The sequence below is a fragment of the Theropithecus gelada genome, chromosome 5 (genome assembly GCF_003255815.1).
Source record: "Theropithecus gelada isolate Dixy chromosome 5, Tgel_1.0, whole genome shotgun sequence".
NCBI lineage: Eukaryota > Metazoa > Chordata > Mammalia > Primates > Cercopithecidae > Theropithecus > Theropithecus gelada.
In genome coordinates, this window is record NC_037672.1 from 100,392,355 (window position 1) to 100,419,534 (window position 27,180).

The 27,180-nt window shown below is 38.7% G+C and overlaps 1 protein-coding gene across 2 annotated transcripts in view; it reads right to left on the reverse strand.

Moving 5' to 3' along the window:
- SLC9B1 (solute carrier family 9 member B1) overlaps positions 1-27,180 on the reverse strand; it is a 127,142-nt gene that overhangs the window by 9,893 nt on the left and 90,069 nt on the right. For both annotated transcript variants that reach the window (XM_025384949.1, XM_025384948.1), the window contains exons 7-8: positions 20,885-21,060; positions 573-679 (exon numbers count right to left, since the gene is read on the reverse strand). In XM_025384949.1, coding sequence (XP_025240734.1) covers positions 573-679; positions 20,885-21,060 — 283 coding nt within the window. The remainder of the gene's footprint in view (positions 1-572; positions 680-20,884; positions 21,061-27,180) is intronic.

Below are 27,180 nucleotides of genomic sequence, written 5' to 3' on the forward strand. Positions count from 1 at the left end.
AGACCCATACAATCTCCAGTTTCATATAACATATCCAATGAATTCTTAAAAAATATTTGAGTGTCTCTTTGGCCAATATGTTACAGCTAAATTTGGATAGAAATTATAGAAATACAAAAATAATGGCATATTTTCATTTAAGGCAGGAAATGGCTAAGTTTAAGAGTGTTGCCTTTGTCAAAGGAGAGTAGGAGTGAATTTAAGTCAGAAAATATGCAGAAATTAATGGGAACCTATCTCCCCTTAAAATATTTAAGGGAAAATTTGGGGGAAATTATCAAATATCAGTAGGCAATTTAGTAGAGAAAGGGAAAGTATAATTCAGAGGGATACTCTGCACTAAATATATATTTTTATATTCCTTATTTGCCAAATCAGGAAGCAGAGACTTTAATCAAAGCCATGGACCTGTATCAATCACTGCTGTGCTCAGTTTCAAGTACAGAGCAGGCATTGGAGACTAGTTTTAGAGAAATAGAATTAAGTATTAAGTTTCATGGATCTTACCAAAGTTTAATATTTTGAAAACAATGTCTAACACTATACTTCCATAAAATAGATTTTGTATATACCTGGTCTTCACTTGGAAAATATCGAACAAAAAATCCCAAAACAATTCCTCCCAGCAGACTAATAGATACGCTCTTTATAGAGGCTATGGCATTATTAACTATACCACCTGTAGGGGCACACAATAAAAAAAAAAATTCACAAAGAAATATTTTCATATATACTACACATCAGAAAAGCAAATCTAGGTGGTTCATGAAGAAAGGTAAGCATTGTACAGAACAAACATATGAAAATGGTCTTTAAACATGTAGATCTATTTAGTCTATTAAATATATACTCTCAAATAATTTAATATACACACACAACTCGGAAATGTCCATTATATAAATAGGCCAGAAAACAAAGACTTAATGAGCCACAAGATGCTCCCCCACTTACACAGCCAACTTAAAAGAGTGAGGTAGTCTGGGCGCAGTGGCTCACGCCTGTAATCCCAGCACTTTGGGAGGCTGAGGGTGGATTACTTGAGGTCAGGAGTTCAAGACCAGTCTGACCAACATGATGAAACCTCATCTCTACTAAACATACAAAAATTAGCTGGGCATGGTGGCGCACACCTGTGGTCCCAGGTACTCAGGAGGCTGAGGGAGGAGAATCACTTGAACCCGGGAGGCAGAGGTTGCAGTAAGCTGAGATCATGCCACTACACTCCAGCCTGGGTGAAAGAGGGAGACTACACCTCCAAAAGAAAGAAAAAAAAAAAGACCAAGTGAGGTACAAGAACGGAGAGAGACCAAAACACCTGTGGCACTTAGCACATGGCTGGTAAGGGCTATATTAACAATTCTTCTTTGATATACTATATGAAAAAGAAACAAATGATTTTAACATAAAAAGAACAACGTAATAACAACATAAAAATTTTTGCTCCAGGGTCAGTCCTAGAAACATTCAAGGGTCAATTAAGATTTCAGTATATTTAAGTATCTGCTTTTGGTGAAGACAAAAGGAAAAAAAAAATACAAAAGATTCCAGTATATTTTATATTCATTAATATTAATAAATCCATACTTGTAGTTCATTGTAATAAGTAAAAAACAAAAAATAAAAAAAAAACAGATTCTGAGTCACAAAAATAGTTCAGTTAAGCTCTGGGTAGTGGATTCAATATAGTAAGTAAGCATATTTTTAGACATATTTTCTACTAAATATAATAGGCAGGGCATGGTGGGCTCACATCTTTAATCCTAGCACTTTGGGAGGCCAAGGCAGAAGGACTGCTTGAACTTCTAAGAGTTTGAGACCAGCTTGGGCAACAGAGTGATATCCCATCTTTACAAGAAAATTAAAAAATTAGCCAGGTATGTGGTGTGTGCCTATAGTCCAAGTACTCAGTAGGCTGAGGGAGGAGGTCCCTTGAACTCAGGAGTTCGAGGCTGCACTCCAGCCTGGCTGACAGAGCAAGACCCTATCTCAAGAAAATAAAATATAATAAAAATAAAAAATAATATAAACAGGGTGATGTCAGCCAGATGGTGGAATGGGAAGCTCCAAACTTTGATTCTCCACAAAGATACCAACTGAACAACAATATATGGTCTAAAAGCCTTTATGGAGTTCCATAAACCATTAAGAAGTTGTGGCCGGGCGTGGTGGCTCATGACTGTAATCCCAGCATGCAGGGAGGCCGATACGGGCGGATCACGAGGTCAGCAGATCAAGACCATCCTGGCTAACAGGGTGAAACCTCGTGTCTACTAAAAATACAAAAAAATTAGCCGGGCATGGTGGTGGGCACCTGTAGTCCCAGCTACTCGGGAAGCTGAGGCAGGAGAATGGCGTGAACCCGGGAGGCAGAGCTTGCAGTGAGCTGAGATCATGCCACTGCACTTTAGCATGGGCGAAAGAGCGAGACTCTGTCTCAAAAACAAACAAACAAACAAACAAAAAACCATTAAGAAGTTGTAGTAGCACAGACAAGTGCAAAGCCAAGAATAGTGGCATTGAACAAATAAGAAAAGCTGTTGTATTATACTCATGATACCCCTTCCCCAAGCTGGAATAGGTTGGTGTGGCTGGGAGAAAGCACTCCACTTGTAGCTTCTCCATTAGCAGGGAAAGAGAAGACTGGAATGTAACAGTTTTATGAGGCTACCTGAAGCTCTGTCTCTCTAACTTGACACCCAACCAGCATACTTTGGAAACGTGGGAGCCACTGAGAATAAAGGAGAGGTCAGAGATGATGCAGCACCAGGGAACCTGCAGTACCACAGACAGACAGATACCAGAGGGAGCAACAGCTCCAGAAAAAGAAACTGGCAAACCTCTACTTGGGATATTGCATGTATAAACCCAAAGAAGATGCATTCCCAGAAAAGATTTGAGAGGCTGCTAGAGCCTATAGCCATGCTGATTCAGGTAAAGGTCTTCCGTATGAAGCCAGCTGATAAAAACTGGGAGAAGTGGCAGTTTTTTCAAACATCCAAATCTTGGCAAAAATAAATAAAAAATAACATGGCATAAGAAGAAACAGAGAAATCTAATGACTAAATTAAAGGAGCAAAATAAATCTCCAGAAACCAACCCTAAAGAAATAGATAAATGAGTTACCTGGCAAAGAATCCAAATTAACTCTCTTAATGAAGCCCAATGACAACAGAAATAGACAACTAAATGAAAGTAGGAAATAATTAATGAACAAAATGAAAATACTAATAAAGAGAAACAAACAAACAAACAAACAAAAGGAATCATGCAGAAACTCTGGAGCTAAGGAATACAATAGCTAATTGAAAAATTCACTATAGGAAATCACCAACAGACTGTGTAACTAACTGCTCAGTGGGTTCACCTTGTGACCTGCCTAGACAGAGCTGATTTATCAAGACAGGGGAATTGCAATGGAGAAACAGTAATACATGCAGAGCCAGCTGTGTGGGACTCCAGAGTTTTATTATTACTCAAATCAGTCTCCCTGAGTATTCAGGGATCAGAAGTTTTAAAGATAATGTGGCAGGTAGGGGCTTGGGAAGTGGGGATTTGTAAGGTTGGAGATGAAATCATAGGGGGTTGAAGTGATGTTTTCTTGCTGTCTTCTGTTTGTAGGTGGTATGGCAGAACTAGTTGAGCCAGAATACCAGTCTGGGTGGTATCAGCTGATTCATCTAGTGCAGGGTCTGCAAAATATCTCAAGCACCGATTTTAGGTTTTACAATAGTGATGTTATTCCCAGGAGCAATTTGGAGAGGTTCAGATTCTTGGAGCCAGAGGCTGCATAACCCCTAAACTGTAATTTCTAATGTTGTAGCTAATTTGTTTATCCTGCAAAGGCAGACTGGTCCCAAGGCAAGAAGGGGATCTCTTCGGGAGATGGCTATTATCAACTTTGTTTCAGAGTCAAACCATGAACTGAATACTTTCCCAAAATTAGTTCATCCTACTGCTAGGAATGGACAAGGACAGTTTAAATGTTAGAAGCAAGATGGAGTTGATTAGGTCTGATCTCTTTCACTGTCATAATTTCTTCAATTATAATTTTTGCAAAGGTGTTTTCAATAACATCAAGCAGAAGAAAGAATCAGTGAAACTGAAGACTAGTCATTTGAAATTACAGAGTCAGAGGTGCAAAAGGGAAAAGGAATGAAGAGTGAAGAGAGCCTAAGACACTTACAGGATGCTATCAAGCAGACTAATGTATGCATGATGAAAGTTCCAGAAGGAGAAGAGAAAAATAAAGGGGTAGAGAGCCAGTTAAAAAAATAATGACCAAAAACTCAAATTTAAGGAAGGAAATGAACATACAAATCCAAGAGGCTCAAAGAACTCCAAGTTAAATAATTTGCAAAAAACCTACAATGAGACACCTTATAATCAAACTGTCAAAAGTCAAAGACAAAGAGAGAATCTTGAAAGGAACAGGATCAAAGCAACTTTTCACATACGAGGGAGATGTCATATGGTTATCAGTGGAATTCACAGCAAAATCTCTACAGGCCAGAAGAGAATGGGATGATATATTAAAAGGGCTGAAAAAAAACCCCAAAAATACTGTCAACCAAGAACTATATAGTCAGTAAAACTGCACTTCAAAAATGAAGGACAAACAAAGAGTTCCCCAGAGAAGTAAAAGCTGAGGGAGTCAATCACCACTAGATCTACCTTACAAAAAATGTTAAAGGGAGTCCTTAAGTGGAAATGAAAGGATATTGGATAGAAATACAAAAGCATACAAAATATAAACTTCTTTGGTAAAGGTAAATATATGAGTGAACACAGAATCTTGTAATACTGTAATGGTGGTAAGTAGAACACTTTTCTTCTTTACTTGTTTCTTGTTCTTCTTTGAGACAGAGTCTTGCTCTGTTGCCCAGGCTGGAGTGCAGTGGTTTGATCACGGCTCACTGCAGCCTTGCAGCCCTGGGCTACAGCAATCCTCCCAATTCAGCCTCCTAAGTGTCTGGGACTACAGACATGCACCACCACACTCAGATAATATTTTTAAATTTTTAGTATTGATAAGGTCTTGCTGGTCTCAAACTCCTAGGCTCAAGCGATCCTCCCACTTTGGCCACTCAAAGTGCTGGGACTACAGGTGTAAGACACCACACCCAGCCTGTAATTCACTTGTAATTGAAGCATGGAATTTAAAAGGTAAAAGCATAACATTACTTTATTAAATTATATAAATAAACAATATAAAAATAAGTATTGTGTGACACTGATAACAAAGTGAGAAGGAGATGTAAAGAAGTAGAGTTTTTGTATGTGATTGAAGTTAAGTTGTTGTCAATTTAAAATAGATTATTATAACTATAAGATATTTTCATGTAATTCTACAGTAACCACAAAGAAAAGACCTATAGAAGATACACAAATAAAAATGAGAAAGGAATCAAAGCATGTCCCTACCAAAAAAAAGAAATCAGTGAAATATAAAGGGAGGCAGGAAGAGAGGAAAAGTGGAACAAAATAGCTGCAAGACATATAGAAAACAATTAACAAAATGACAATAGTAAGCCCTTCCTTATCAATAACTAATTTAAATGCAAATAGGCTAATTTTCCGATCAAAAAGAGACTGGCTGAATGGATTTAAAAAAATCTAAATATATACTATATGCAAGAGACTCACATTAGATCTAAAGACACACAAAGGTTGAAAGTGAAAGGATGGAAAAAGATACTCATTGCAGTTGGTAACCAAAAGAGAACAAGGATGGCCATACTTAGACAAAATAGAGTTTAAGTCAAATAGTAGCATAAGAGACAAGGACATTACATAATAATAAAAGGGCCAATTGACCAAGAAGATATAGCAATTATAAATATATATGCAACTAACAGTACAGCATCCAAATATATGAAGCCAAACTAGACAGAATTGAGGGGCAACATAGATAACATCATAATAACAGAAAACTCCAATATTCCACTTTCAATTATAGATACAACAACCGGACAGAAGATCAACCGGAAAACAGAGAACTTGAACAACATTATAGACCAGCTGGACCTATTTGACATATACAGAACACTTCACCCAATAATAGCAAAATACACTTTCTTCTCAAGTACATACCAAGACTTTTCCAGGATAGATGGCATGCTAGTCCACAAAACAAGTTTTTAAAAATTCGAGAAAACTGAACTCATACTAAGTATCTTTTCTGACCATAATAAAGTGACATTAGAAATTCATAGCAGAAGGAAAAAGGAAAAGTAATAAATAAATACGTGGAAATTACAAAAATATACTCTCTTAAACAACCAATTGGCCTGTATGGTTAATATTAATTGTCAATTCAATTGAGGGACGCTTAGATGCCTGATGAAGCATTGTGTCTGAGTATATCTGTGAGGGTGCTGCCAGAGGAGAATGATGCATGAGTTAGTGGACTGAGAAAGACCTGTCCTCATTGTGGGTAGGCATCATGCAATTGGTCACAAGTGTGGCTAGAACAAAAAAGGCAGAAGAATGGGAACATTCAGCTTGCTTGGATTTCTTTTTTATGTACTCTCTCTCTCTTCCAGAGCAGTATGCCTTTTTCTCCTCTTGCCCTTGCACATCAAACTCTAGGTTCTTTGGCCTTTGGACCCTGGGACTTGCATCAGCAGCCTTTTGGGAGCTCTCAGGCCTTTGGCCTCAGACTAGTGGCTGTACTGTCAGCTTCCCCGGTTTTGAGACATTCAGATTTGGACTGAGCCATGTCACTGGCTTCCTTGGGAGCCATGCACTAGGTTTCTCTCATTTTCCAGCTTATAGATGGCCTATTGTGGGACTTTGCCTTTGTAATCATGTGAGCCAATCCTGCTTAATAAATTATATTTCATATATATATAAATATATTCTCTTTTATATGCATATATCTATATCTATATCTATATCTATATCTATATTTCCTATTGGTTCTGACCCTCTGGAGAACTCTGATGAATACAGTCAAAGAATAAGTCACAAGGAAAATTAGAAAATGTCTTGAGACTAATAAAAGTGGAAACACAACATTCCAAAGCTTGTGGGATGCAGCAAAATCAATATTAAGAGGACAGTTTATATATCTAACTACCTACATTAAAAAATAAGAAAGATCTAAAATCAGCAACTTAGCTTTACACCTCAAGAAACTAGAAAAAGAACAAACTCAACCCAATGTTAGCAAAAGGAAGGAAATAATAAAGTCTAGAGCAGAAGGCCGGGTACAGTGGCTCATGACTGTAATCCCAGCACTTTGGGAGGCCGAGGCGGGCGGATCACCTGAGGTCGAGAGTTCAAGACCAGCCTGAGCAACATAGAGAAACCTGTCTCTACTAAAAAATACAAAATTAGCCAGGCATGGTGGCACATGCCTGTAATCGCAGCTACTCTGGAGCCAGAGGTAGGACAGTCACTTGAACCAGGAGGTGGAGGTTGCAGTGAGCTGAGATTGTGCCATTGCACTCCAGCCTGGGCGACAAGAGCGAAACGCCATCTCAAAGAAAAAAAAAAGTCTAGAGAATAGAAAAAACACTGTGAAACTAGTTGTTGTTTCAAAGTTCAACAAAATTGACAAATCATCAGGTAGAATACCTAAGAAAAACATAAAGAAGACTCAACTTCTTTTAGGAACAAAAGAGAAGACATTGCAACGGATAATACAGAAATAAAAAGGATTCTAAGAGTCTGCTATGAATGATTATATACTGACAAGTTGGATAACCTAGGAGAAATGAACAGATTCCCAGTAACATGCAAGTTACCAAGACTGAGTCACAAAATAAAAAATCTTAATAGACCTATAACTAGTAACTGAATCAGGAATCAAAAACCTCCCAGCCAAGAAAGCCCAGGACCAGATTACTTCACTGCAAAATTCTACCAAATATTTAAAGAATTAACACCAATTCCTAGCTGGGTGTGGTGGCTTACATCTGTAATCCCAGCAGTTTGGGAGGCCAAGGTGGAGGATTGCTTGAGTACACGAGTTCGAGACCAACCTGGGCAACACAGTGAGACTTCATCTCTACAAAAAATAAAAAATTTATCTGACCATAGTGATGTGTGCCTGAGGCTACTCAGGAGGCTGAGGTAGAAAAATCGCTTAAGCTTGGGAGGTTAAGGCTGCAGTGAGCCATGATAGAGCACTGCACTCCAACCTGGGTGAAAGAGTGAGATCCTATCTCCTGGGTGACAGGGTAAGACACTATCTCAAAAACAAACAAACAAAAAACCCAATTCTTCTTAAACTCTTCTAAAAGTTTGAAGAGGAGGGAACACTTCCAAACTCATTTTATGAGGTCAGTATTACTCAGACATCAAATATAAACAAAGATACTATAAGGAAAGAAAACTGCATACTAATATCTCTGATGAATACGCAAAACCCCTTAACACAATACTAGGAAATATAATTCAGCCACATATGAATAGTAGTATACAGCATGAACAAAGTGGGATTTATCTCTGAAATGCAAACTGATGCTAAATGACTTTTGTATGGGTTCACACAAAAATTATTCAATGTAATACAGCACATCAACAGGGTAAAGGACAAAAATCACATGATCATCTTATTTAATGCAGAAAAAGTATTTGACAAATCCAATATCCTTTTGTGATAAAAACACTCAGCAAACTAGGAACAGAAGCAAAATACCTCAACATGATAAAAGCCATATAAGAAAAGCCACAGTCAATATCATACTCAATGGTGAAAACTAAAAACTTTCTTCCTAAGGCCAGGAACACGGCAAGATTGTCCACTCTCTCTTTCCTTCTATTCTCATGGTATTGGAAGTCTTTGCCAGAGAAATTAGGCAAGAAAAAGAAATAAAAGCTATCTAAATTGGAAAGAAAAAAGAGAAAGGTATCTCTTTTTACAGATGGTATGATCTTATATGTAGAAAACCCTAAAATTTCCACAAAAAAACTCAGAATTAACTTTAAAAACTCAGCAAAGGTGCAGGATACCAAATCAACACTCAAAAATCAGTTGTGTATCCAAACTAACAATGAAAAACCAGGAAAGGAAACAAAATAATACTGTTTCCAATAGCATCAAAAAGAATAAAACAGGAATAAATATAACAAAGCAGTTGGAAGACTTGTACACTAAAAACTACAGAACATTTCTGAAAGAAATTAATGATACACAAAGTGGAAAGACATTCATGTTCATGGATTGGAAGACTTAATATAGTTAAGATGGCCACACTACCCAAAGTGATCTTCAGATTCATTGCAATCCCTAGCAATATCCTAATGACTTTTTTGGGGGTAGAAATAGAAAAAATAATCCTAATATTTATATGGAACCCCAAAGGATTTCAAATAGCCAAAACAATTTTGAGAAAGAAAAACAAAGCTGGAGGCTCCAAACTTCAAGATTTCAAAATATGTTAGAGAGCTTCAGTAATCAAAACCATGTGGTACTGGCATAAAGACAGATACATTCACCAAAGGAAAAGAATAGAAAGCTCAGAAATAAACCCTTACATGTATGGGCAAACAATTTTTGAAAAGGATGCGCAAGACTGCACAATGGAGAAAGAACAGTCTCTTCTGCAGATAGTGAAGGGGAAAATGGATATCCACAAGCAAAAGAATGAAGTTGAGAAAAGCTTTGTGACATTTAATTGAGCAATGATTTCTTAGATATGATACCAAAAGCATAGGCAACAAAAGCAAATATAGACATATTAGACTACATCAAGCTTAAAAACTTTTGCATGACAAAGGAAGCAATCAACACAGTAAGAAGGCAATGCTCAGAATAGGAGAAAATAATTGAAAACCAAATACCTGATAAGGGGTTAATATCTAAAATATATACAGAACTACAACTCAATAACAGAACAACCTAAATGAGAAATGGTCAATTGATTTTGCTATGGTCCAAATGTTTATGTTCTCCCAAAATTCATATGCTGGAGCCTAATATTCAATGTGATAATATTAAGAGGTGGGGCATTTTAGAGATGATTAGGTCATGAAGTCATAGCCCTCGGAAATGGGACTAGGGCCTTTACAAAAGAAGCTTAAGGGAGTTTGTTTTCCCCTTTGAACATGTGAGGACACAGAGAAGGTGCTATCTATAGTGAATAGGCTCTCACCAGTCACTGAGTCTGTTGTAGCCTAAATCTCAAACTTCCCACATTCCAGAACTGCAAGAAATAAGTTTCTGTTTTCATCAATTACCCAGCCTAAGGTATTTTGTTATAGCAGCAGGAATGGACTAAGACGAACTTGAATAGACATTTCTCCAAAAAAAAATACAAATGGCCAACTAGTATATGAACCCAACACTACATGAAAGCTGCCAAAGCTTGGGGGAATTGAACTCTCTGAAGCAACAGCCTGAGCTGTACGTTGGCTCCTTTTAGCCATGGCTGGGACACAGGGCACCAAGTCCCAAGACTGCCCAGAGTAGCAAAGCTCTGGGCCTGGCCCACAAAACCATTTTTTTTCCTTGTAGGCCTCCAACCCTGTGATGTGAGGGGCTGTCGTGAAGAACTCTGACATGTCCTGGAGACAATTTCCCCATTATCTTGGCAATTAACATTTGGCTCCTTGTTACTTCTGCAAATTTCTGCAGTCAGCTTGAATTTCTCCCCAGAAAATGGGTTTTTCTTTTCTATCACATCATCAGGCTGCAAATTTTCCAAACTTTTATGCTCTGCCTCCCTTTTAAACATAAGTTCCAATTCTAAACCATCTTTTTGTGAATGCATAAAACTGAACTCTTTTAAGAGCACTCGGGTCATATCTTGAACACTTTGCTGCTTAGAAATGTCTTCTACCAGATGTCCTGGATGGGTTCCAAGATGGCCAAATAGGAACAGCTCTGGTCTGCAGCTCCTAGTATGATTGACGCATAAGACAGGAGATTTCTGCATTTCCAACTGAGGTACCTGGTTACTCTCATTGGGATTAGTTGGACAGTGGATACAGGCACACAGAGGGTGAGCTGAATCAGGGCAGGGTGTCATCTCACCTGGGAAGCACAAGGGGTTAGGGGATTTTCTTTTCCTGGCCAAGGGAAGCTGTGACAGACCACCTGGAAAAATAGGACACTCCCACCCAAATACTGTACTTTTCCCAAGGTCTTAGCAACCAGCAGACAAGGTGATTCTCTCCCGTGCCTGGCTTAGTGGGTCCCATGCCCACAGAGCCTTGCTCATTGCTAGGGCAGCAGTCTGAGATTGATCTGCAAGGTGGCAGTCTGGCTGGCGGAGGGGCGACTGCCATTGCTGAGACTTGAGTAGGTAAACAAAGTGACCAGGAAGCTTGAACTGGGTGAAGCCCACTGCAGCTCAACAAGGCCCACTGCCTCTAGACTCCTCCTTTGTGGGCAGGGCATAGCTGAGCAAAAGGTAGCAACTTCTGCAGACTTAAACATCCCTGTCTGACAGCACTGAGAGCAGTGGTTCTCCCAGTATGGCGTTTGAGTTCTGAGAATGAACAGACTGCCTCCTCAAGTGGCTCCCTAACCTCCGTGTAGCCTAACTGGGAGACACCTCACACTAGGGGCTGACAGACACTTCATATAGGCGGCTGCCCCTCTGGGATGAAGCTTCCAGTGGAAGGATCAGGCAGCAATATTTACTGTCCTGCAATATTTGCTGTTCTGCAGCCTCCACTGGTGATACCCAGGCAGACAGGGTCTGGAGTGGAACTCCAGCAAACTCCAACAGACCTGCAGCTGAGGGACCTGACTGTTAGAAGGAAAACTAACAAACAGAAAGGAATAGCATCAATATTAACAAAAAGGTCATCTACACCAAAACCCCATTTGTAAGTCACCAACATCAAAGACCAAAGGTAGATAAAACCACAAGGATGGGGAGAAACCAGAGCAGAAAAGCTGAAAATTCTAAAAACCAGAGCACCTCTTCTCCTCCAAAGGATCGCAGCTCCTCATCAGCAATGGAACAAAGCTGGATGGATAATGATTTTGACAAGCTGACAGAAGTAAGCTTCAGAAGGTCAGTAATAACAAACTTCTCTGAGCTAAAGGAGGATGTTTGAACTCATCACAACGATGCTAAAAACCTTGAAAAAAGATTAGACAAATGCTTACAAGAATAAACAGTGTAGAGAAGATCTTAAATGACCTAATGGAGCTGAAAACCATGGCACGAGAACTTCGTGATGCATGCACAAGCTTCAGTAGCTGATTCGATCAGGTGGAAGAAAGGGTATCAGTGATTGAAGATAAAATAAATGAAATAAAGCAAGAAGAGAAGTTTAAAGAAAAAAGCATAAAAAGAAATGAACAAAGTCTCCAAGAAATATGGGGCTATGTGAAAAGACCAAATCTACGTTTGATTGGGATACCTGAAAGTGATGGGGAGAATGGAACCCAGTTGGAAAATACTCTTCAGGATATTATCCAGGAGAACTTCCCCAACCTGGCAAGGCAGGCCAACATTCAAATTCAGGAAATAGAGAGAACGCCACAAAGATACTCTTCAAGAAGAGCAACCCCAAGACACATACTTGTCAGATTCACCAAGGTTGAAATGAAGGAAAAAGTGTTAAAGGCAGCCAGAGAGAAAGGTTGAGTTACCCACAAAGGGAAGCCCATCAGACTAACAGCGGATCTCTCCGCAGAAACTCTACAAGCCAGAAGAGAGTGGGGGCCGGTATTCAACATTCTTAAAGAAAAGAATTTTAAACCCAGAATTTCATATCTAGCCAACCTAAGCTTCATAAGTGAAGGAGAAATAAAATCCTTTACAGACAAGCAAATGCTGAGAGATTTTGTCACCACCAGGCCTGCCTTACAAGAGCTCCTGAAGGAAGCACTAAACATGGAAAGAAACAACCAGTACCATCCATGGCAAAACATGCCAAATTGTAAAGACTATTGATGCTATGGAGAAACTGCATCAATTAATGGACAAAATAACCAGTGAACATCATAATGACAGGATTAAATTCACACATAATAATATTAACCTTAAATGTAAATGGGCTAAATGCTCCAATTAAAAGACACAGACTGGCAAATTGGATAAAGAGTCAAGACCCATCAGTGTGCTGTATACAGGAGACCCATCTCATGTGTAAAGACGCACATAGGCTCAAAATAAAGGGATGGAGGAAGATCTACCAAGCAAATGGAAAGCAAAAAATAGCAGGTGTTACAATCCTAGTCGCTGATAAAACAGACTTTAAACCAACAAAGATCAAATGAGACAAAGAAAGCCATTACATAATGATAAAGGGATCAATTCAACAAGAAGAGCTAACTATCCTAAATACATATGCACCCAATACAAGAGCACCCAGATTCATAAAGCAAGTCCTTAGAGACTTACAAAGAGACGTAGACTTCCGCACAATAATAATGGGAGACTTTAACACCCCACTGTCAATATTAGACAGATCAATGAGACAGAAGGTTAACAAGGATATCCGGGACTTGAACTCAGCTCTGCAACAAGCAGACCTAATAGACATCCACAGAACTCTCTACCCCAAATCAACAGAATATACATTTTTCTCAGCACCGTAACACACTTATTCTAAAATTGACCACATAATTGGAAGTAAAGTACTCCTCAGCAAATGTAAAAGAACAGAAATCACAACAAACTGTCAGACCACAGTGCAATCTAATAGAACTTAAGATTAAGAAACTCCCTCAAAACTGCACAACTACATGGAAACTGAACAATTTGCTCCTGAATAACTGCTGGGTAAATAACAAAATAAAGGTAGAAATAAAGGTGTTCTTTCAAACCAATGAGAACAAAGACAGTTGTGTGATTCTCCCAGACATACCAGAATCTCTGGGATACATTTAAAGCAGTGTGTAGAGGGAAATTTATAGAACTAAATGCCCACAAGAGAAAGCAGGAAAGATCTAAAATTGACACCCTAAAATCACAATTAAAGAATTAGAGAAGCAATGGCAAACACATTCAAAAGCTAGCAGAAGGCAAGAAATAGCTAAGATCAGAGCAGAACTGAAGGAGATAGAGACACAAAAAAACCCTTCCAAAAATCAACGAATCCAGGAACTGGTTTTTTGAAAAGATCAACAAAATTGATAGACTGCTAGCAAGACTCATGAAGAAGAAAAGAGAGAGGAATCAAATAGATGCAATAAAAAATGATAAAGGGGATATCACCACCAATTGCAAATAAATACAAACTACCATCACAGAATATTATAAACACCTCTTCACAAATAAATTAGAACATCTAGAAGAAAGGGATAAATTTCTGGACACATGCACACTTCTAAGACTAAACCAGAAAGAAGCTGAATCTCTGAATAGACCAATAACAGGTTCTGAAATTGAGGCAATAATTAACAGCCTACCAAACAAAGAGTCCAGGACCAGAAGGATTCACAGGCGAATTCTACCAGAGGTACAAAGAGGAGCTGGTACCATTACTTCTGAAACTATTCCAATCAACAGAAAAAGAGGGAATCCTCTGTAACTCATTTTATGAGGCCAACATCATCCTGATACCAAAGCCTGGCAGAGACACAACAAAAAAAGAGAATTTTTTTTTTTTTTTTTTTTTTTTTTTTTTTTTTGAGACGGAGTCTTGCTCTGTCACCCAGGCTGGAGTGCAGTGGCCAGATCTCGGCTCACTGCAAGCTCCGCCTCCCGGGTTCACGCCATTCTCCTGCCTCAGCCTCCCGAGTAGCTGGGACTACAGGCACCCGCCACCTCGCCCGGCTAGTTTTTTTGTAATTTTTAGTAGAGACGGGGTTTCACCGTGTTCGCCAGGATGGTCTTGATCTCCTGACCTTGTGATCCGCCCGTCTCGGCCTCCCAAAGTGCTGGGATTACAGGCTTGAGCCACCGCGCCCGGCCAAAAAAGAGAATTTATACCAATATCCCTGATAAACATTGATGCAAAAATCCTCAATAAAATACTGGCAAACTGAATCCAGCAGCACATCAAAAAGCTTATCCACCACGATCAAGTTGGCTTCATCCCTGGGATGCAAGACTGGTTCAACATAGGAGAATCAATAAACGTAATCCATCACATAACAGAACCAATGACAAAAAACACATGATTGTCTCAATAGATGCAGAAAAGGCCTTCAATAAAATTCAACAGCCATTTATGATAAAAAACTCTCAATAAACTAGATATTGATGGAATGTATCTCAAAATAATGAGAGCTATTTATGACAAACCCACAGCCAATATCATACTGAATGGGCAAAAACTGGAAGCATTCCCTTTGAAAACTGGCACAAGACAGGAATACCCTCTCTCTCCACTCCTATTCAACATAGTATTGGAAGCTCTGGCCAGGGCAATCAGGCAAGAGCAAGAGAAAGAAATAAACAGTATTCCATTAGGAAAAGAGGAAGTCAAATTGTCCCTGTTTGCAGCTGACATGATTGTATACTTAGAAAACCCCATCATTTCAGCCCAAAATATCTTAAGCTGATAAGCAACTTCAGCAAAGTCTCAGGATACAAAATTAATGTGCAAAAATCACAAAGATTCCTATACACCATTAACAGACAAACAGAGGGCCAAATCATGAGTGAACTCCCATCCACAATTACTACAAAGAGAATAAAATACCTAGGAATCCAACTTACAAGGAGTATGAAGGGCCTCTTCAAGGAGAACTACAAACCACTGCTCAGTAAAATAAAAGAGGACACAAACAAATGGAAGAATATTCTGTGCTCATGGAATAGCATGGAAGAATCAATATTGTGAAAATGGCCACAGTGCCTAAAGTAATTTATAGATTCAATGCCATCCCCATCAAGTTACCAATGACTTTCTTCGCAGAATTGGAAAAAAACTACTTTCAAGTTCATATGGAACCAAAAAAGAGCCTGCATTTCCAAGACAATCCTAAGTAAGAAGAACAAAGCTGGAGGCATCATGCTACCTGACTTCAAACTATACTACAAGGCTACAGTAACCAAAGCAGTATGGTACTGATACCAAAACAGATATATAGACCAATGGAAAAGAACAGAGGTCTCAGAAATAAGACCACACATCTACAACCATCTGATCTTTGACTAACCTGACAAAAACAAGAAATGGGGAAAGCATTGCCTATTTAATAAACGATGCTGGGAAAACTGGCTAGCCTTATGTAGAAAGCTGAAACTGGATCCCTTCCTTACACCTTACACAAAAATTAATTCAAGATGGATTAAAGACTTAAATTTTAGACCTAAAACCATAAAAACCCTAGAAGAAAACCTAGGCAATACCATTCAGGACATAGGCATGGGTAAGAACTTCATGACTAAAACACCAAAAGCAATGGCAACAAAAGCCAAAATAGACAAATGGGATCTAATTAAACTACAGAGCTTCCACATGGAAAAGAAACTACCATCAGCGTGAACAGGCAACTTACAGAATGGGAGAAAATTTTTGCAATCTACCCATCTGACAAAGAAAGAATTCAAACAAATTTACAAGAAGAAAACAAACAACCCCATCAAAAAGTGGGCAAAGGATATAAACAGACACTTCTCAAAAGAAGACATCTATGCAGCCAACAGACACATGAAAAAATGCTCATCATCAGTGGTCATCAGAGAAATGCAAATCAAAACCACAAAGAGATACCATCTCATGCCAGTTAGAATGGCAATCATTAAAAAGTCAGGAAACAACAGGTGCTGGAGAGGAAGTGGAGAAATAGGAACACTTTTACACTGTTGGTGGGAGTGTAAATTAGTTGAACCATTGTGGAACACATTGTGGTGATTCCTCAAGGATCTAGAACTAGAAATACCATTTGACCCAGCAATCCCATTATTGGGTATACACCCAAAAGATTATAAATCATGTTACTATAAAGGCACATGTACACGTATGTTTATTGTGGCACTATTCACAATAGCAAAGACTTGGAACCAACCCAAATGTCCATCAATAATGGACTGGATTAAGAAATTATAGCATATATACACCATGGAATAGTATGTAGTCATAAAAAAGGATGAGTTCATGTCCTTTGCAGGGACACAGATGAAGCTGGAAACCATCATTCTCAGCAAACTATCACAAGGACAGAAAACACCGCATGTTCTCACTCACAGGTGGGAACGGAACAATGAGATCACTTGGACACAGGGCAGGGAGCATCACACACTGGGGCCTGTCATGGGGTGCGGGGGAGTGGGAAGGGATAGCATTAAGACAAATACCTAATGTAAATGACAAGTTAATGAGTGCAGCAAACCAACATGGCACATGTATACCTATGTAACAAACCTGCACGTTGTGCACATGTATCCTAGAACTTAACAAAAAAACAAAAACAAAAACAAAATTTATTCTACCAGATGTCCTCAATCATCTCTGTCAATTTCAAAGTTCCATAAGTCTCTAGGGCAGAGACAAAATGCCACCAGTCTCTTTGCTAAAGCACAGCAAGAGTGACCTTTACTTCAGTTCCCAACAAGTTCTTCAACTCCATCTCAGACCTCCTCAGCGTGGACTTCACTGTCCTTGTCACTATTAGCAGTTTGGTCAAAGTCATTCAACAAGTCTCTAGGAAGTTCCAAACTTTCCCACATCTTCTTGTCTTCTTCTGAGTCCTCCAAACTCTTCCAACTTCTGCCCATTACACAGTTCCAAAGTCACTTCCACATTCTCAGGTATCTCATAGCAATACCCCATTACCTCGGTATCAAAATCTGTATTAGTCATGGTTCTCTAGAGGGATACAACTAACAGGATACATATATGTATGAAAGGGAATTTATTAAGGAGAATTGAATCACACCATCACAAAGTGAAGTCCCACAACAGGCCGTCTGCAAACTGAGGAGCAAGGAATCCAGTATTGCCTCATTCCGAGTCCCAAACCTCAAAAGTAGGGAAACCGACAGTCCAAGTCTTGAGTCTCTGGATGAAGGCCTGAGAGCCCCTGGAAAACAACTGGAGTAAGTCCAAAAGTCCAAAAACCGAAGAACTTGGAGTCTGATATTCGAGGGCAGGAAGCATCCAGCATGGGAGAAAGATGAGGGCCAGAAGACTCAGCAAGTCAGTTTCTCCTAACCTTCTTCTGCCTGCTTTATTCTAGCCATGCCGGCAGCAGATTGTATGGTACCCCCCGACATTGAGGGTGAATCTGCCTCTCCCAGTCCACTAAATAAACATTAATCTCCTTTGGCAACACCCTCACAGACACATCCAGGATCAACACTTTGGATCCTTCGATCCAATCAAGTTGACACTTACTTAATATTAACCTTCACAATGTAATATTCATCCCATTTGTAATTTTTCTTTAATATATAAGCTCCTTGAGAACATGCACCACTTGATCTTGTCTGCCTGTTGTGTTGGGAGGCAGTGGAGAAGAGTAGACTTAAATGTGTGGGTGTGGAGTCAGACTGCCAGATTTCATCTTGGCTCCTCTACTTATTTGATCTCTGACCTTGAGTAAATTACTTAACATCTTTCTTAGTTTCCTTACCTGTAAATGAGTGGTGACATATATGGAACTTAGAACAAGAGCCAAGCAAGTATTCAATAAAAGCAAATGTTGTTGCTTACTATTTATCCTCAGTGTTTAGCATAGTAGCCGGCAAAAGGTAGGGGATTTTTTTTTTTCTTTTTTTCAGACAGTCTCCCTATGTTACCCAGCCTGGAGTGCAATGGCGTGATCTTGGCTCACTGCAACCTCTGTCTCCTGGGTTTAAGCGATTCTTGTGCCTCAGCCTCCTGAGTAGCTGGGATTACAGACCTGTGCCACGACACGCAGCTAACTTTTTGTATTTTTAGTAGAGATGGGGCTTTGCTATGTTGGCCAGGCTGGTCTTGAACTCCTGTCCTCAAGTGATCCACCTGCCTTGGCCTCCCAAAGTGTTGGGATTATAGGCGTGAGCCTCTGGGCTCAGCCTGGAAATATTTTTTTGAAAGAGGACTGATAACAATATTTTTTGAAAGAATGACAGATACCAATCATGAAGGAAAAGATTTTCACAATTGACAATAAAAAACTTGAACATCTGAATGGTAAAAAGAGAGAGAAAATTAAAAGGCAAATTACAAATTGAAAAAACTAAGGTATATAAAACAAAGGGTTTCCATTCTCAATTTAACGCAGAATCTTGACAAATCAAAAGGAACAAAAGATGAAACTACCTAAAAGAAATAGGCAAAAAACTTTCAAGAAAAGCAATTTATAAAATGCCAATGACAAACATGGATATTTAACATCACTAGTACTCAAAGTATTCATGTATAGAGATCCCCTCCTTCACCTATCAAATCAGCAAAGATGAAAAAGGCTAGTAATATCTAGTTTTGAAGAGAAGTGAGAGGAAATGACAAGTTTATGTATCCTGGTAGGACTCGATATTGTGGCAATATGTTTGGAACACTCATAAATGTATATACCTTTTAGATCAACAATTACACTTTTAAGTTTAAGAAAATATGAAGATTAGGTACAAATATTTCTCTACATGTTCAACTAAGTATTATTTTTTAAATTAATTTTTTTTTTTTTTTGGAAACAGTCTCACTCTGTTGCCCTAATTGGAGTGCAGTAGTGTGATCTGAGCTCACTACAGCCTCCGCCTTCTGGGTTCAAGTGGTTCTCCTGCTTCAGCCTCCTGAGTAGCTGGGATTACAGACACCCAATACCACGCCCGGCTAACTTTTGTATTTTTAGTAGAGATGGAGTTTCATCATGTTGGTTGGCCAGGCTGGTCTTGAACTCCTGACCTCAAGTGATCCATCCTTCTTGGCCTCCCAAAGTGCTGGGATTACAGGTATGGGCCACTGTGCCTGGTCAATTTTTTTAATTTTTAAAAATATTTTTATAGCAGCACGACTAAGTATTATTTTAATAGTAAATACTGGAGTCAACTTCAATTTTGAACAGGATAATTATGATGCAGCACATTGAATACTCTTTCATTAAGCTAAACAACTATTAAAAATGATATACAAATATATTTACTGAAAAGAAACGTGTTTGTGATATACAGTTAAGTGTAAAACAGTTCAGGTTATAAGAACATATTGGTCAATATTCACTGATTTTTATAAGAATATTTGACAGAGAGAGGGGGAAGGGAAGGGAAGGAAAGAGAAAGGGAGGGGAGGAAAGGGAAGAGGGAAGGGAAGGGGGGGAGGGGAGGGGAGGAAAGAAAATATGGGTGGATTTATATCAAAAGGTTCAGGAGGAAATGATTCTTTTCTTCTGGATGTGACTATTGCAGATTTTACTTTTAACTTTTCCCCTTTTTCTTATTTATTTATATTTTCTGATTTTAAGAGAAACTATGTATATTACTTTTCAACTTAAAAATATTTTAGTGCTTCAATAATACAGAAGACTCAATTTCAAACATTGTAGATAATTAAAGCATTACTAAATGAAGAAATATTTACTGTCACAATTTCTGTAGTGATATTCAAGACCAGATATCACCTTGGGAGTCAGGTGCAGGATCTTGTCCTGACACTACAAAAAGGCATATGGCTGTCCCAGCTCTATATGTTTATGTTGTCTTATAACAGAGCAACCAGTTGTTTATTAGGATGGCCAAAAAGGCACATTTCAAAAATGCCTATTAAAATATTAGTAGCAGAAATAATATTGCTGCTTAATTTTTTTCTAATGAGAACTGATAAAATTCCAAAGCAACATAAGCAGATAAAGAGTAATAATATGGCTTATCAAATTAATTGTAACATGGTTATTAAAATGAGATCATGTGTGTCAAGTAGTGGTATCTTAAGCCACTGAAATATCTTCCTTGGTCTAGAATGAGCTTTCTATGGAGATTAAAAAGATGTTAAATTGAAAAGTCGTGCTTACTACATGAAGAAGCAAAGCCAGAAACCCTGTTTAAGGAACTAACAAAAAAGGTCATGAATGATCCGGTGGTTGTTATATTTTCTTGTTTACCCGAGGAGAAGACTATGCTCAAGCATGTATTGAATCCAGTGATAGCCAGAACATCATCCATACTGCTAGCAGCCATTAGTAAGGTTGGAATGCCTTCCTCAACACCATATCCATTTTCTTGCAACACCATCATGGAAGGGACAACAACAGCAGGAGAGACAGCACCTAGAACAAAACTGAAAGAAAGACTGAAAATTAATTTTAAAGCATCTTTTTAATCAAGTGGTGTTTTATAAGTACAAGTAGTTTATAATAACTTTATAATAAACATTGTTTAGAAGAATTTCAAATTTGAGTGAATGCAATTTAATGGTGATAAAACTTTTCATGCATTGTTTAGTGCTGGCTAAAATTTTATACAGACGTGGTTTAAAATGTTGGGCTGAGCACAGGTTGCAGCCTCTCCCTCTATTCCTAAATCCTTTGAAGTGAAGATGTAAAAGTAATAGAAAAATTCATAACCTAACTAGAAAACAAAAGGTGAATCCTCAATGGACAAGAAACTAAGTATATCCCAGGAAGATAAGAGACAGATAATTTAGGATTGAAAAAAGGAAACCATAAACCAAAATGTGTGTAAGATTGCCTCAAAAGGTACGTGTGCTTCTAAAAGTGCTCCAAGCCCTGAAATGGCAGATGTTGGGAGCAGGAGAGACCTCTGGGGAAACCAAATAGTTGATTATTTGGAGTACCACTGTTAGAATGGCCAGACAAATCTACCTTCCACACATTTCCTACCTCTTGAGTAAGGAAGGAAGGAAGGAACAGAGTTGTCTGCCCAAAAACACAAGTGTGGCCACCTAAGTTACAAAAGCAAATGAGAACATTTCTGGAGTGGTTGATGACATCCATGAGGAATGGGGAGACTCCTGCTCAGAATACCTTCTATTGGCATATCTTATCCAGAATTTCGCTTCATCTCTTCGACGTTTACTTTATAAAGGCTGAAGTATATCCTGTGTAGAAATGCTCTTGGTGCTCCTGCCAGAACCCATTTACCAGGTCAATGAATACATCTCCCAGCTGCTGCATGTTGGCTGCTAACATCTGCAGGTTTCTATAACCCTTGTCCTGCTGACAAGCACCTACCTGGGAATACTAGGGAGGTTATGCACCCCTCTACTTGCCTCTAGACAGCATCTGCCAATGACTAACTGATGTGAGTGTCTAATAGTTTAGCCCATTTGCTTCTGGCTGTACAACCTCTACGGTGCAGTTTATGCTACAGATTTCCCTGTGGTCTCAAGAAGAGACTAGACTTCTCTAAGACCACATACTGGCCTGGTTCAGTGGTTCCTGGCTCTGCTGCACATTGTAATCACCTGTGGTATTACTTTTCTCATTTTGCTTAACACATCATCCCCAAACATAGCAGCTTAAAACAACAAATATTTGTTGTCTTAGGACTTCTGTGGGTCAGGAATCTGGGTATGGCTTAGCTGTATGCCTTGACTTAAGATTTCCCATGAGGTAGGTGGGGTGGGAGAAGATCTGCTTCTAAGTTTACTCATGTAGCTATTGCAGGCTTCAGTTTTTTCCAATGGGGTCTTCTCCACAGGGCTGCCTCAGGACATGGCAGCTGACTTCCCCAGGAATAAGTGATCAAAGAGAATTTAATCTATAACATCAATTAAAAACACAAAATATCTAAGAACAAAACTGTGAAGATAGTCTATACTTTTATAAAAATTGTGAATATAATAATTAATATAACTAAGATAATACCTGAATACTTAGTGAGACATTTCACAAGTGTGAACTAAAAAGCCTCAATTTTACAGGTGCCCAACACCACGCTCGGCTAGTTTTTGTGTTTTTAGTACATATGGTGTTTCACCATTTTGGCCAGGCTGGTCTTGAACTCCTGACCTCAAGTGATATGCCCACCTTGGCCTTCCAAAGTGCTGGGATTATAGGTGTGAGCCACCACACCCGGCCAAAGCCTCAATAATGTAAAGATGTAATCTCTACCCTAAATAAATTAATCAGAGATACACCAATCAAAATATTTGCAGGGATTTTTACTGAACTTGACAAGCTAATTATAAAGTTTATTTGGAAGAATAAGATCTTAGAATGAAAGATCGAGTAAATTTAAGAGAACAAGATACTGTTTTTGTAAAGGTAAAATAGTTAAAACTGAGTAATAGTGACATAAATAGACAAAATAGATTGGAAGAAAAGAGAATACAAAGTGTGGAAACTAATCTATGGGATTTATTACATTATACAATTGGTATTTTAAATCAGTGGGAGAAAGAAATCTTTCATAAATGGTGTTGAGATAACTATTTATGTGGAAAGGAATATAGATAGACCTTACACATAATAAATGTTATAAGTTCAAAAGGAAAAGTAGTAATAAGAAAATGTAGGGGGCCAGGCGTGATGGCTCATGCCTGTAATCCTAGCACTTTGGGAGGCTGAGGAGGGCAGATCAGGAGTTTGAGACCAGCCTGGCCAACATGGTGAAACCAACAGCTGGGTGCAGCGGTACATGTCTGTAGTCCCAGCTACTTGGGAGGTTGAGGCAGAAGAATCACTTGAACCTGGGAGGTGGAGGTTTCAGTGAGCTAAGATTGCACTGCATTCCAGTCTGGGTGACAGAGCAAGATTCTTTCTCCAAAAAAAAAAAAAAAAAAAAAAGAAAATGCAGAATTTGTGAGCATGGGTAAAAAGGACCTTTTGAATGATACATACAAAGGCATTAGACATAAAAAGAGATTTTGATACATTCAATTATATTAAAGTAGTACTTCAAAAGCAACTTCAAAAGTACTACAATAAAGTACTACTTTAAAAGCAATTCTGCTTTTTCTCCCCCTTTTTTTCTTTTTCATTTTCAAAGTCAAGTGAATGGTGCTGTGTTGTGGCAATTCTGTCTGTTGAAAATAATAAAATACACTTCTCAGAGTGAAAAAAAAAATCACCACAAATAAAATTAAATATCTAGTGATATTTGCAATACATATAACTTACAAATGTATATAACAGATATAATCAATAAAGAAGAGAAGACCAACTCAACAGAAAAATGGACAAAGGATATGAACAGGCTAGTTACAGATAAGGAAAACTCGAAGGACAACACATACATAAAATATATTCAAGCTTATGAGTAATCACAGAAATGCAAATTAAAACAAATGAAAATACGCCATTTTTTCAATTACCAGATTGGAAAACATTATAAAACTTAATAACATTAAGGATTTGCAAGGATTTTCAAGAACAACAGGTATGCTCATAAGCTATGAGCAAATTAGGGCAAATTAAAGTGGCCATACCGAAGGGATTTTGGCAGTGTACATCAAACTAAAAATGCATATAACTCAGGTAACTATTCTAGACAAACTTATATCTATGTAAAATGAGACAAATAAAATGCTATTTTTGTTATTACATTGTAAATAAAATCTGCTCTTGACATACAATGTAATCTTACATAATTAAAAGGAATAAATTACAGGTGTATCCATCTTGAAATGGATAAACCTCAAGACTACTGTTGAGTGAAAAGAACAAATTGTAAAGTAAACTTTTCTTGGGTATAATTAAGTAAAAATGCACAAAATAATACTCTTTTTTTCTCTGGGTTAACAAATACATTTGTTAGAAGTCCAGAACATTATTTTTAAAGATCTAGAATGATAACACAAAACTCGGGAATATGCTGCCACTCTGTCCCCAGTGGCACATGAGTGCACCCCACAGCATCATTGCCCCTGCTGGCACAGGCAAGTATACAGAACACCCCCATCCTACTCCTGCTGGCACTGCACCCCTGCCAACACATGCATACCTGCTATGTGCTGCTGCTGCTGCTGGCACATATGTGTGAGTGGGGACCTTGCTACAATCACTACAATGAAGCACTTTGCCTGGCACACCCCATCACAGTGTTGTTGCCAGTGGACTGGCCCTTCCACCACACCATGTGCTTAACATTGAAGGACCAGACAACAAATCTGTGGGTATGGTACCAGCCCTGCAAAGTTAGAGCATGCAGTTCAGGAGTGCTGAGCTGAGCCTTTGCCCCCGAAATCTTCCAGAAATGAAGCCATTTGACTGAACCCACCTTGTGCCACAGTCAAACCCTCAAGGGCATTAAAGAATATAAAAAAGGAAAAAACTCCATCCAAAGGACAGTGACTCAAAACATTAGAGGAACCTTAGCACACACAGATGTGAAAGAACCAGTGCAAGAACTCTGGCAATGGAAAATGCCAGAATGTCTTCCTATCTTCAAGCAATCATACTAGCTCTCCAACAATGGTTGTTAACCAGGATGAAATGACAGACATAGAATTCAGAATCTGGATAGAAACAAAGATCATTGAGATTCAGAAGAAAGTCAAAATCCAATCCAAATAATCTAAGGAATCCAATAAGATGACATAAGAGCTGAAAGATAAAATAGGCATTTTAAGAAAGAACCAAACTAAACTGATAGAGCTGAAAAACGCACCTCAAGAATTTCATAATACAGTAACAAGTACAAACAGCAGAACAGACCAAGCTGAGGAAAGAATCTCAGATCTCAAAGATCACTTCTTTGAATCAACTCAGTCAGATGAAAATAAAGAACAAAAAAGAATGAACAAAACCTCTGAGAAATCTGAGATTATGTAAAGTGACCAAACATATGACTCAAGGCATCCCTCAAAGAAAGGGAGAAAGAACGAGCAAGTTGGAAAACATATTTCAGGATATTGCCCATAAAAATTTCCCAAATCTTGCTAGAGAAGTCACCATTTAAATCCAGGAAATGCAGAGAACCCCTGTGAGATACTATATAAGATGACCATCCCCAAGACAGATAGTCATCAGATTCTCCAAGGTCAACATCAAAGAAAAAAATATGAAAGGCAGCTAAAGAGAAGGGGCAGGTCACCTACAAAGGGAACCCCATCAGGCTAACAGTGGAACTGTAAGAAACTCTATAATCCAAAAGAAACTGAGGGCCTATAGTCAGCATTTTTTTTTTTTTTTTTTGATGGAGTCTCACTCTCTTGCCCAGGCTGGAGCGCACTGGTGTGATCTCGGCTCACTGCAACCTCCACCTCCCGGATTCAAGTGATTCTTCTGCCTCAGTCTCCTGAGTAGCTGGGACTACAGGCACACACCACAACACCCAGCAATTTTTTGTAATTTTAGTAGAGACGGGGTTTTACCGTACTGACCAGGGTGGTCTCGAATTCCTGACGCTGTGATCCACCCACCTCGGCCTCTCAAAGTGCTGGGATTACAGGCGTGGGCCACCGTGCCCAGCCTTCAGCATTCTTAAAAAAAAAAAAAAAACTTGGCTGGGTGTGGTGGCTCATGCCTGTAATCCCAGCACTTTGGGAGACCCAGAGGAGCAGATCACAAGGTCAAGAGATTGAGACCATCCTGGCCAACATGGTGAAACCCCATCTCTACTAAAAATACAAAAATTAGCTGGGCATGGTGGTGCGTGTCTGTAGTTTCAGCTACTCAGGAGGCTGAGGCAGGAGAATCACTTAACCTGCGAGGTGGAGGTTGCAGTGAGCTGAGAGCGCCACTGCACTCCAGTCTGGTGACAGAGCAAGACTCTGTCTTGAATTAAAAAAAAAAAAAAAAAGAAATTCAACCAAGAACTTAATATCCAGTCAAATTAAACTTCATATGCGAAGGAGAAGTAAACTCCTTTTCAGACAAACAAATGCTAAGGGAATCTTTTATTACCAGACATGCCTTACAAGAGGTCCTTAAGGAAGCGCTAAGCATGGAAGTGAAAGACTGTTAATGGCCACCACAAAAATACATTTAAGTACATAGACTATTGATGCTGTAAAGTAACTACACAATGAAGTCTGCATAATAACCAGCTAACAACATAATGACAGAACCAAAGCTATAAATATCAATATTAACCAAATGTAAACAGCCTAAATGCCCCACTAAAACTCACAGAATGGCAAGTTGGATAAAGAAGCAAAGCCCAACCGTATTCTGTTGTCAAGAGACCCATCTCATATGCAATAATACCCATTGGCTCAAAGTAAAAGGATGGAAAAAAATCTACCCCATCTCATATGCAATAATACCCATTGGCTCAAAGTAAAAGGATGGAAAAAAATCTACCCCATCTCATATGCAATAATACCCATTGGCTCAAAGTAAAAGGATGGAAAAAAATCTACCAAGCAAATGCAAAACAAAAAAGGGTAAGCATTGTTATTCTAATTCAGACAAAATAGACTTTAAACCAACAACAATCAAAACGACAAAGAACAGCACTACGTAATGATAAAGGGTTCAATTCAACAAGAAGA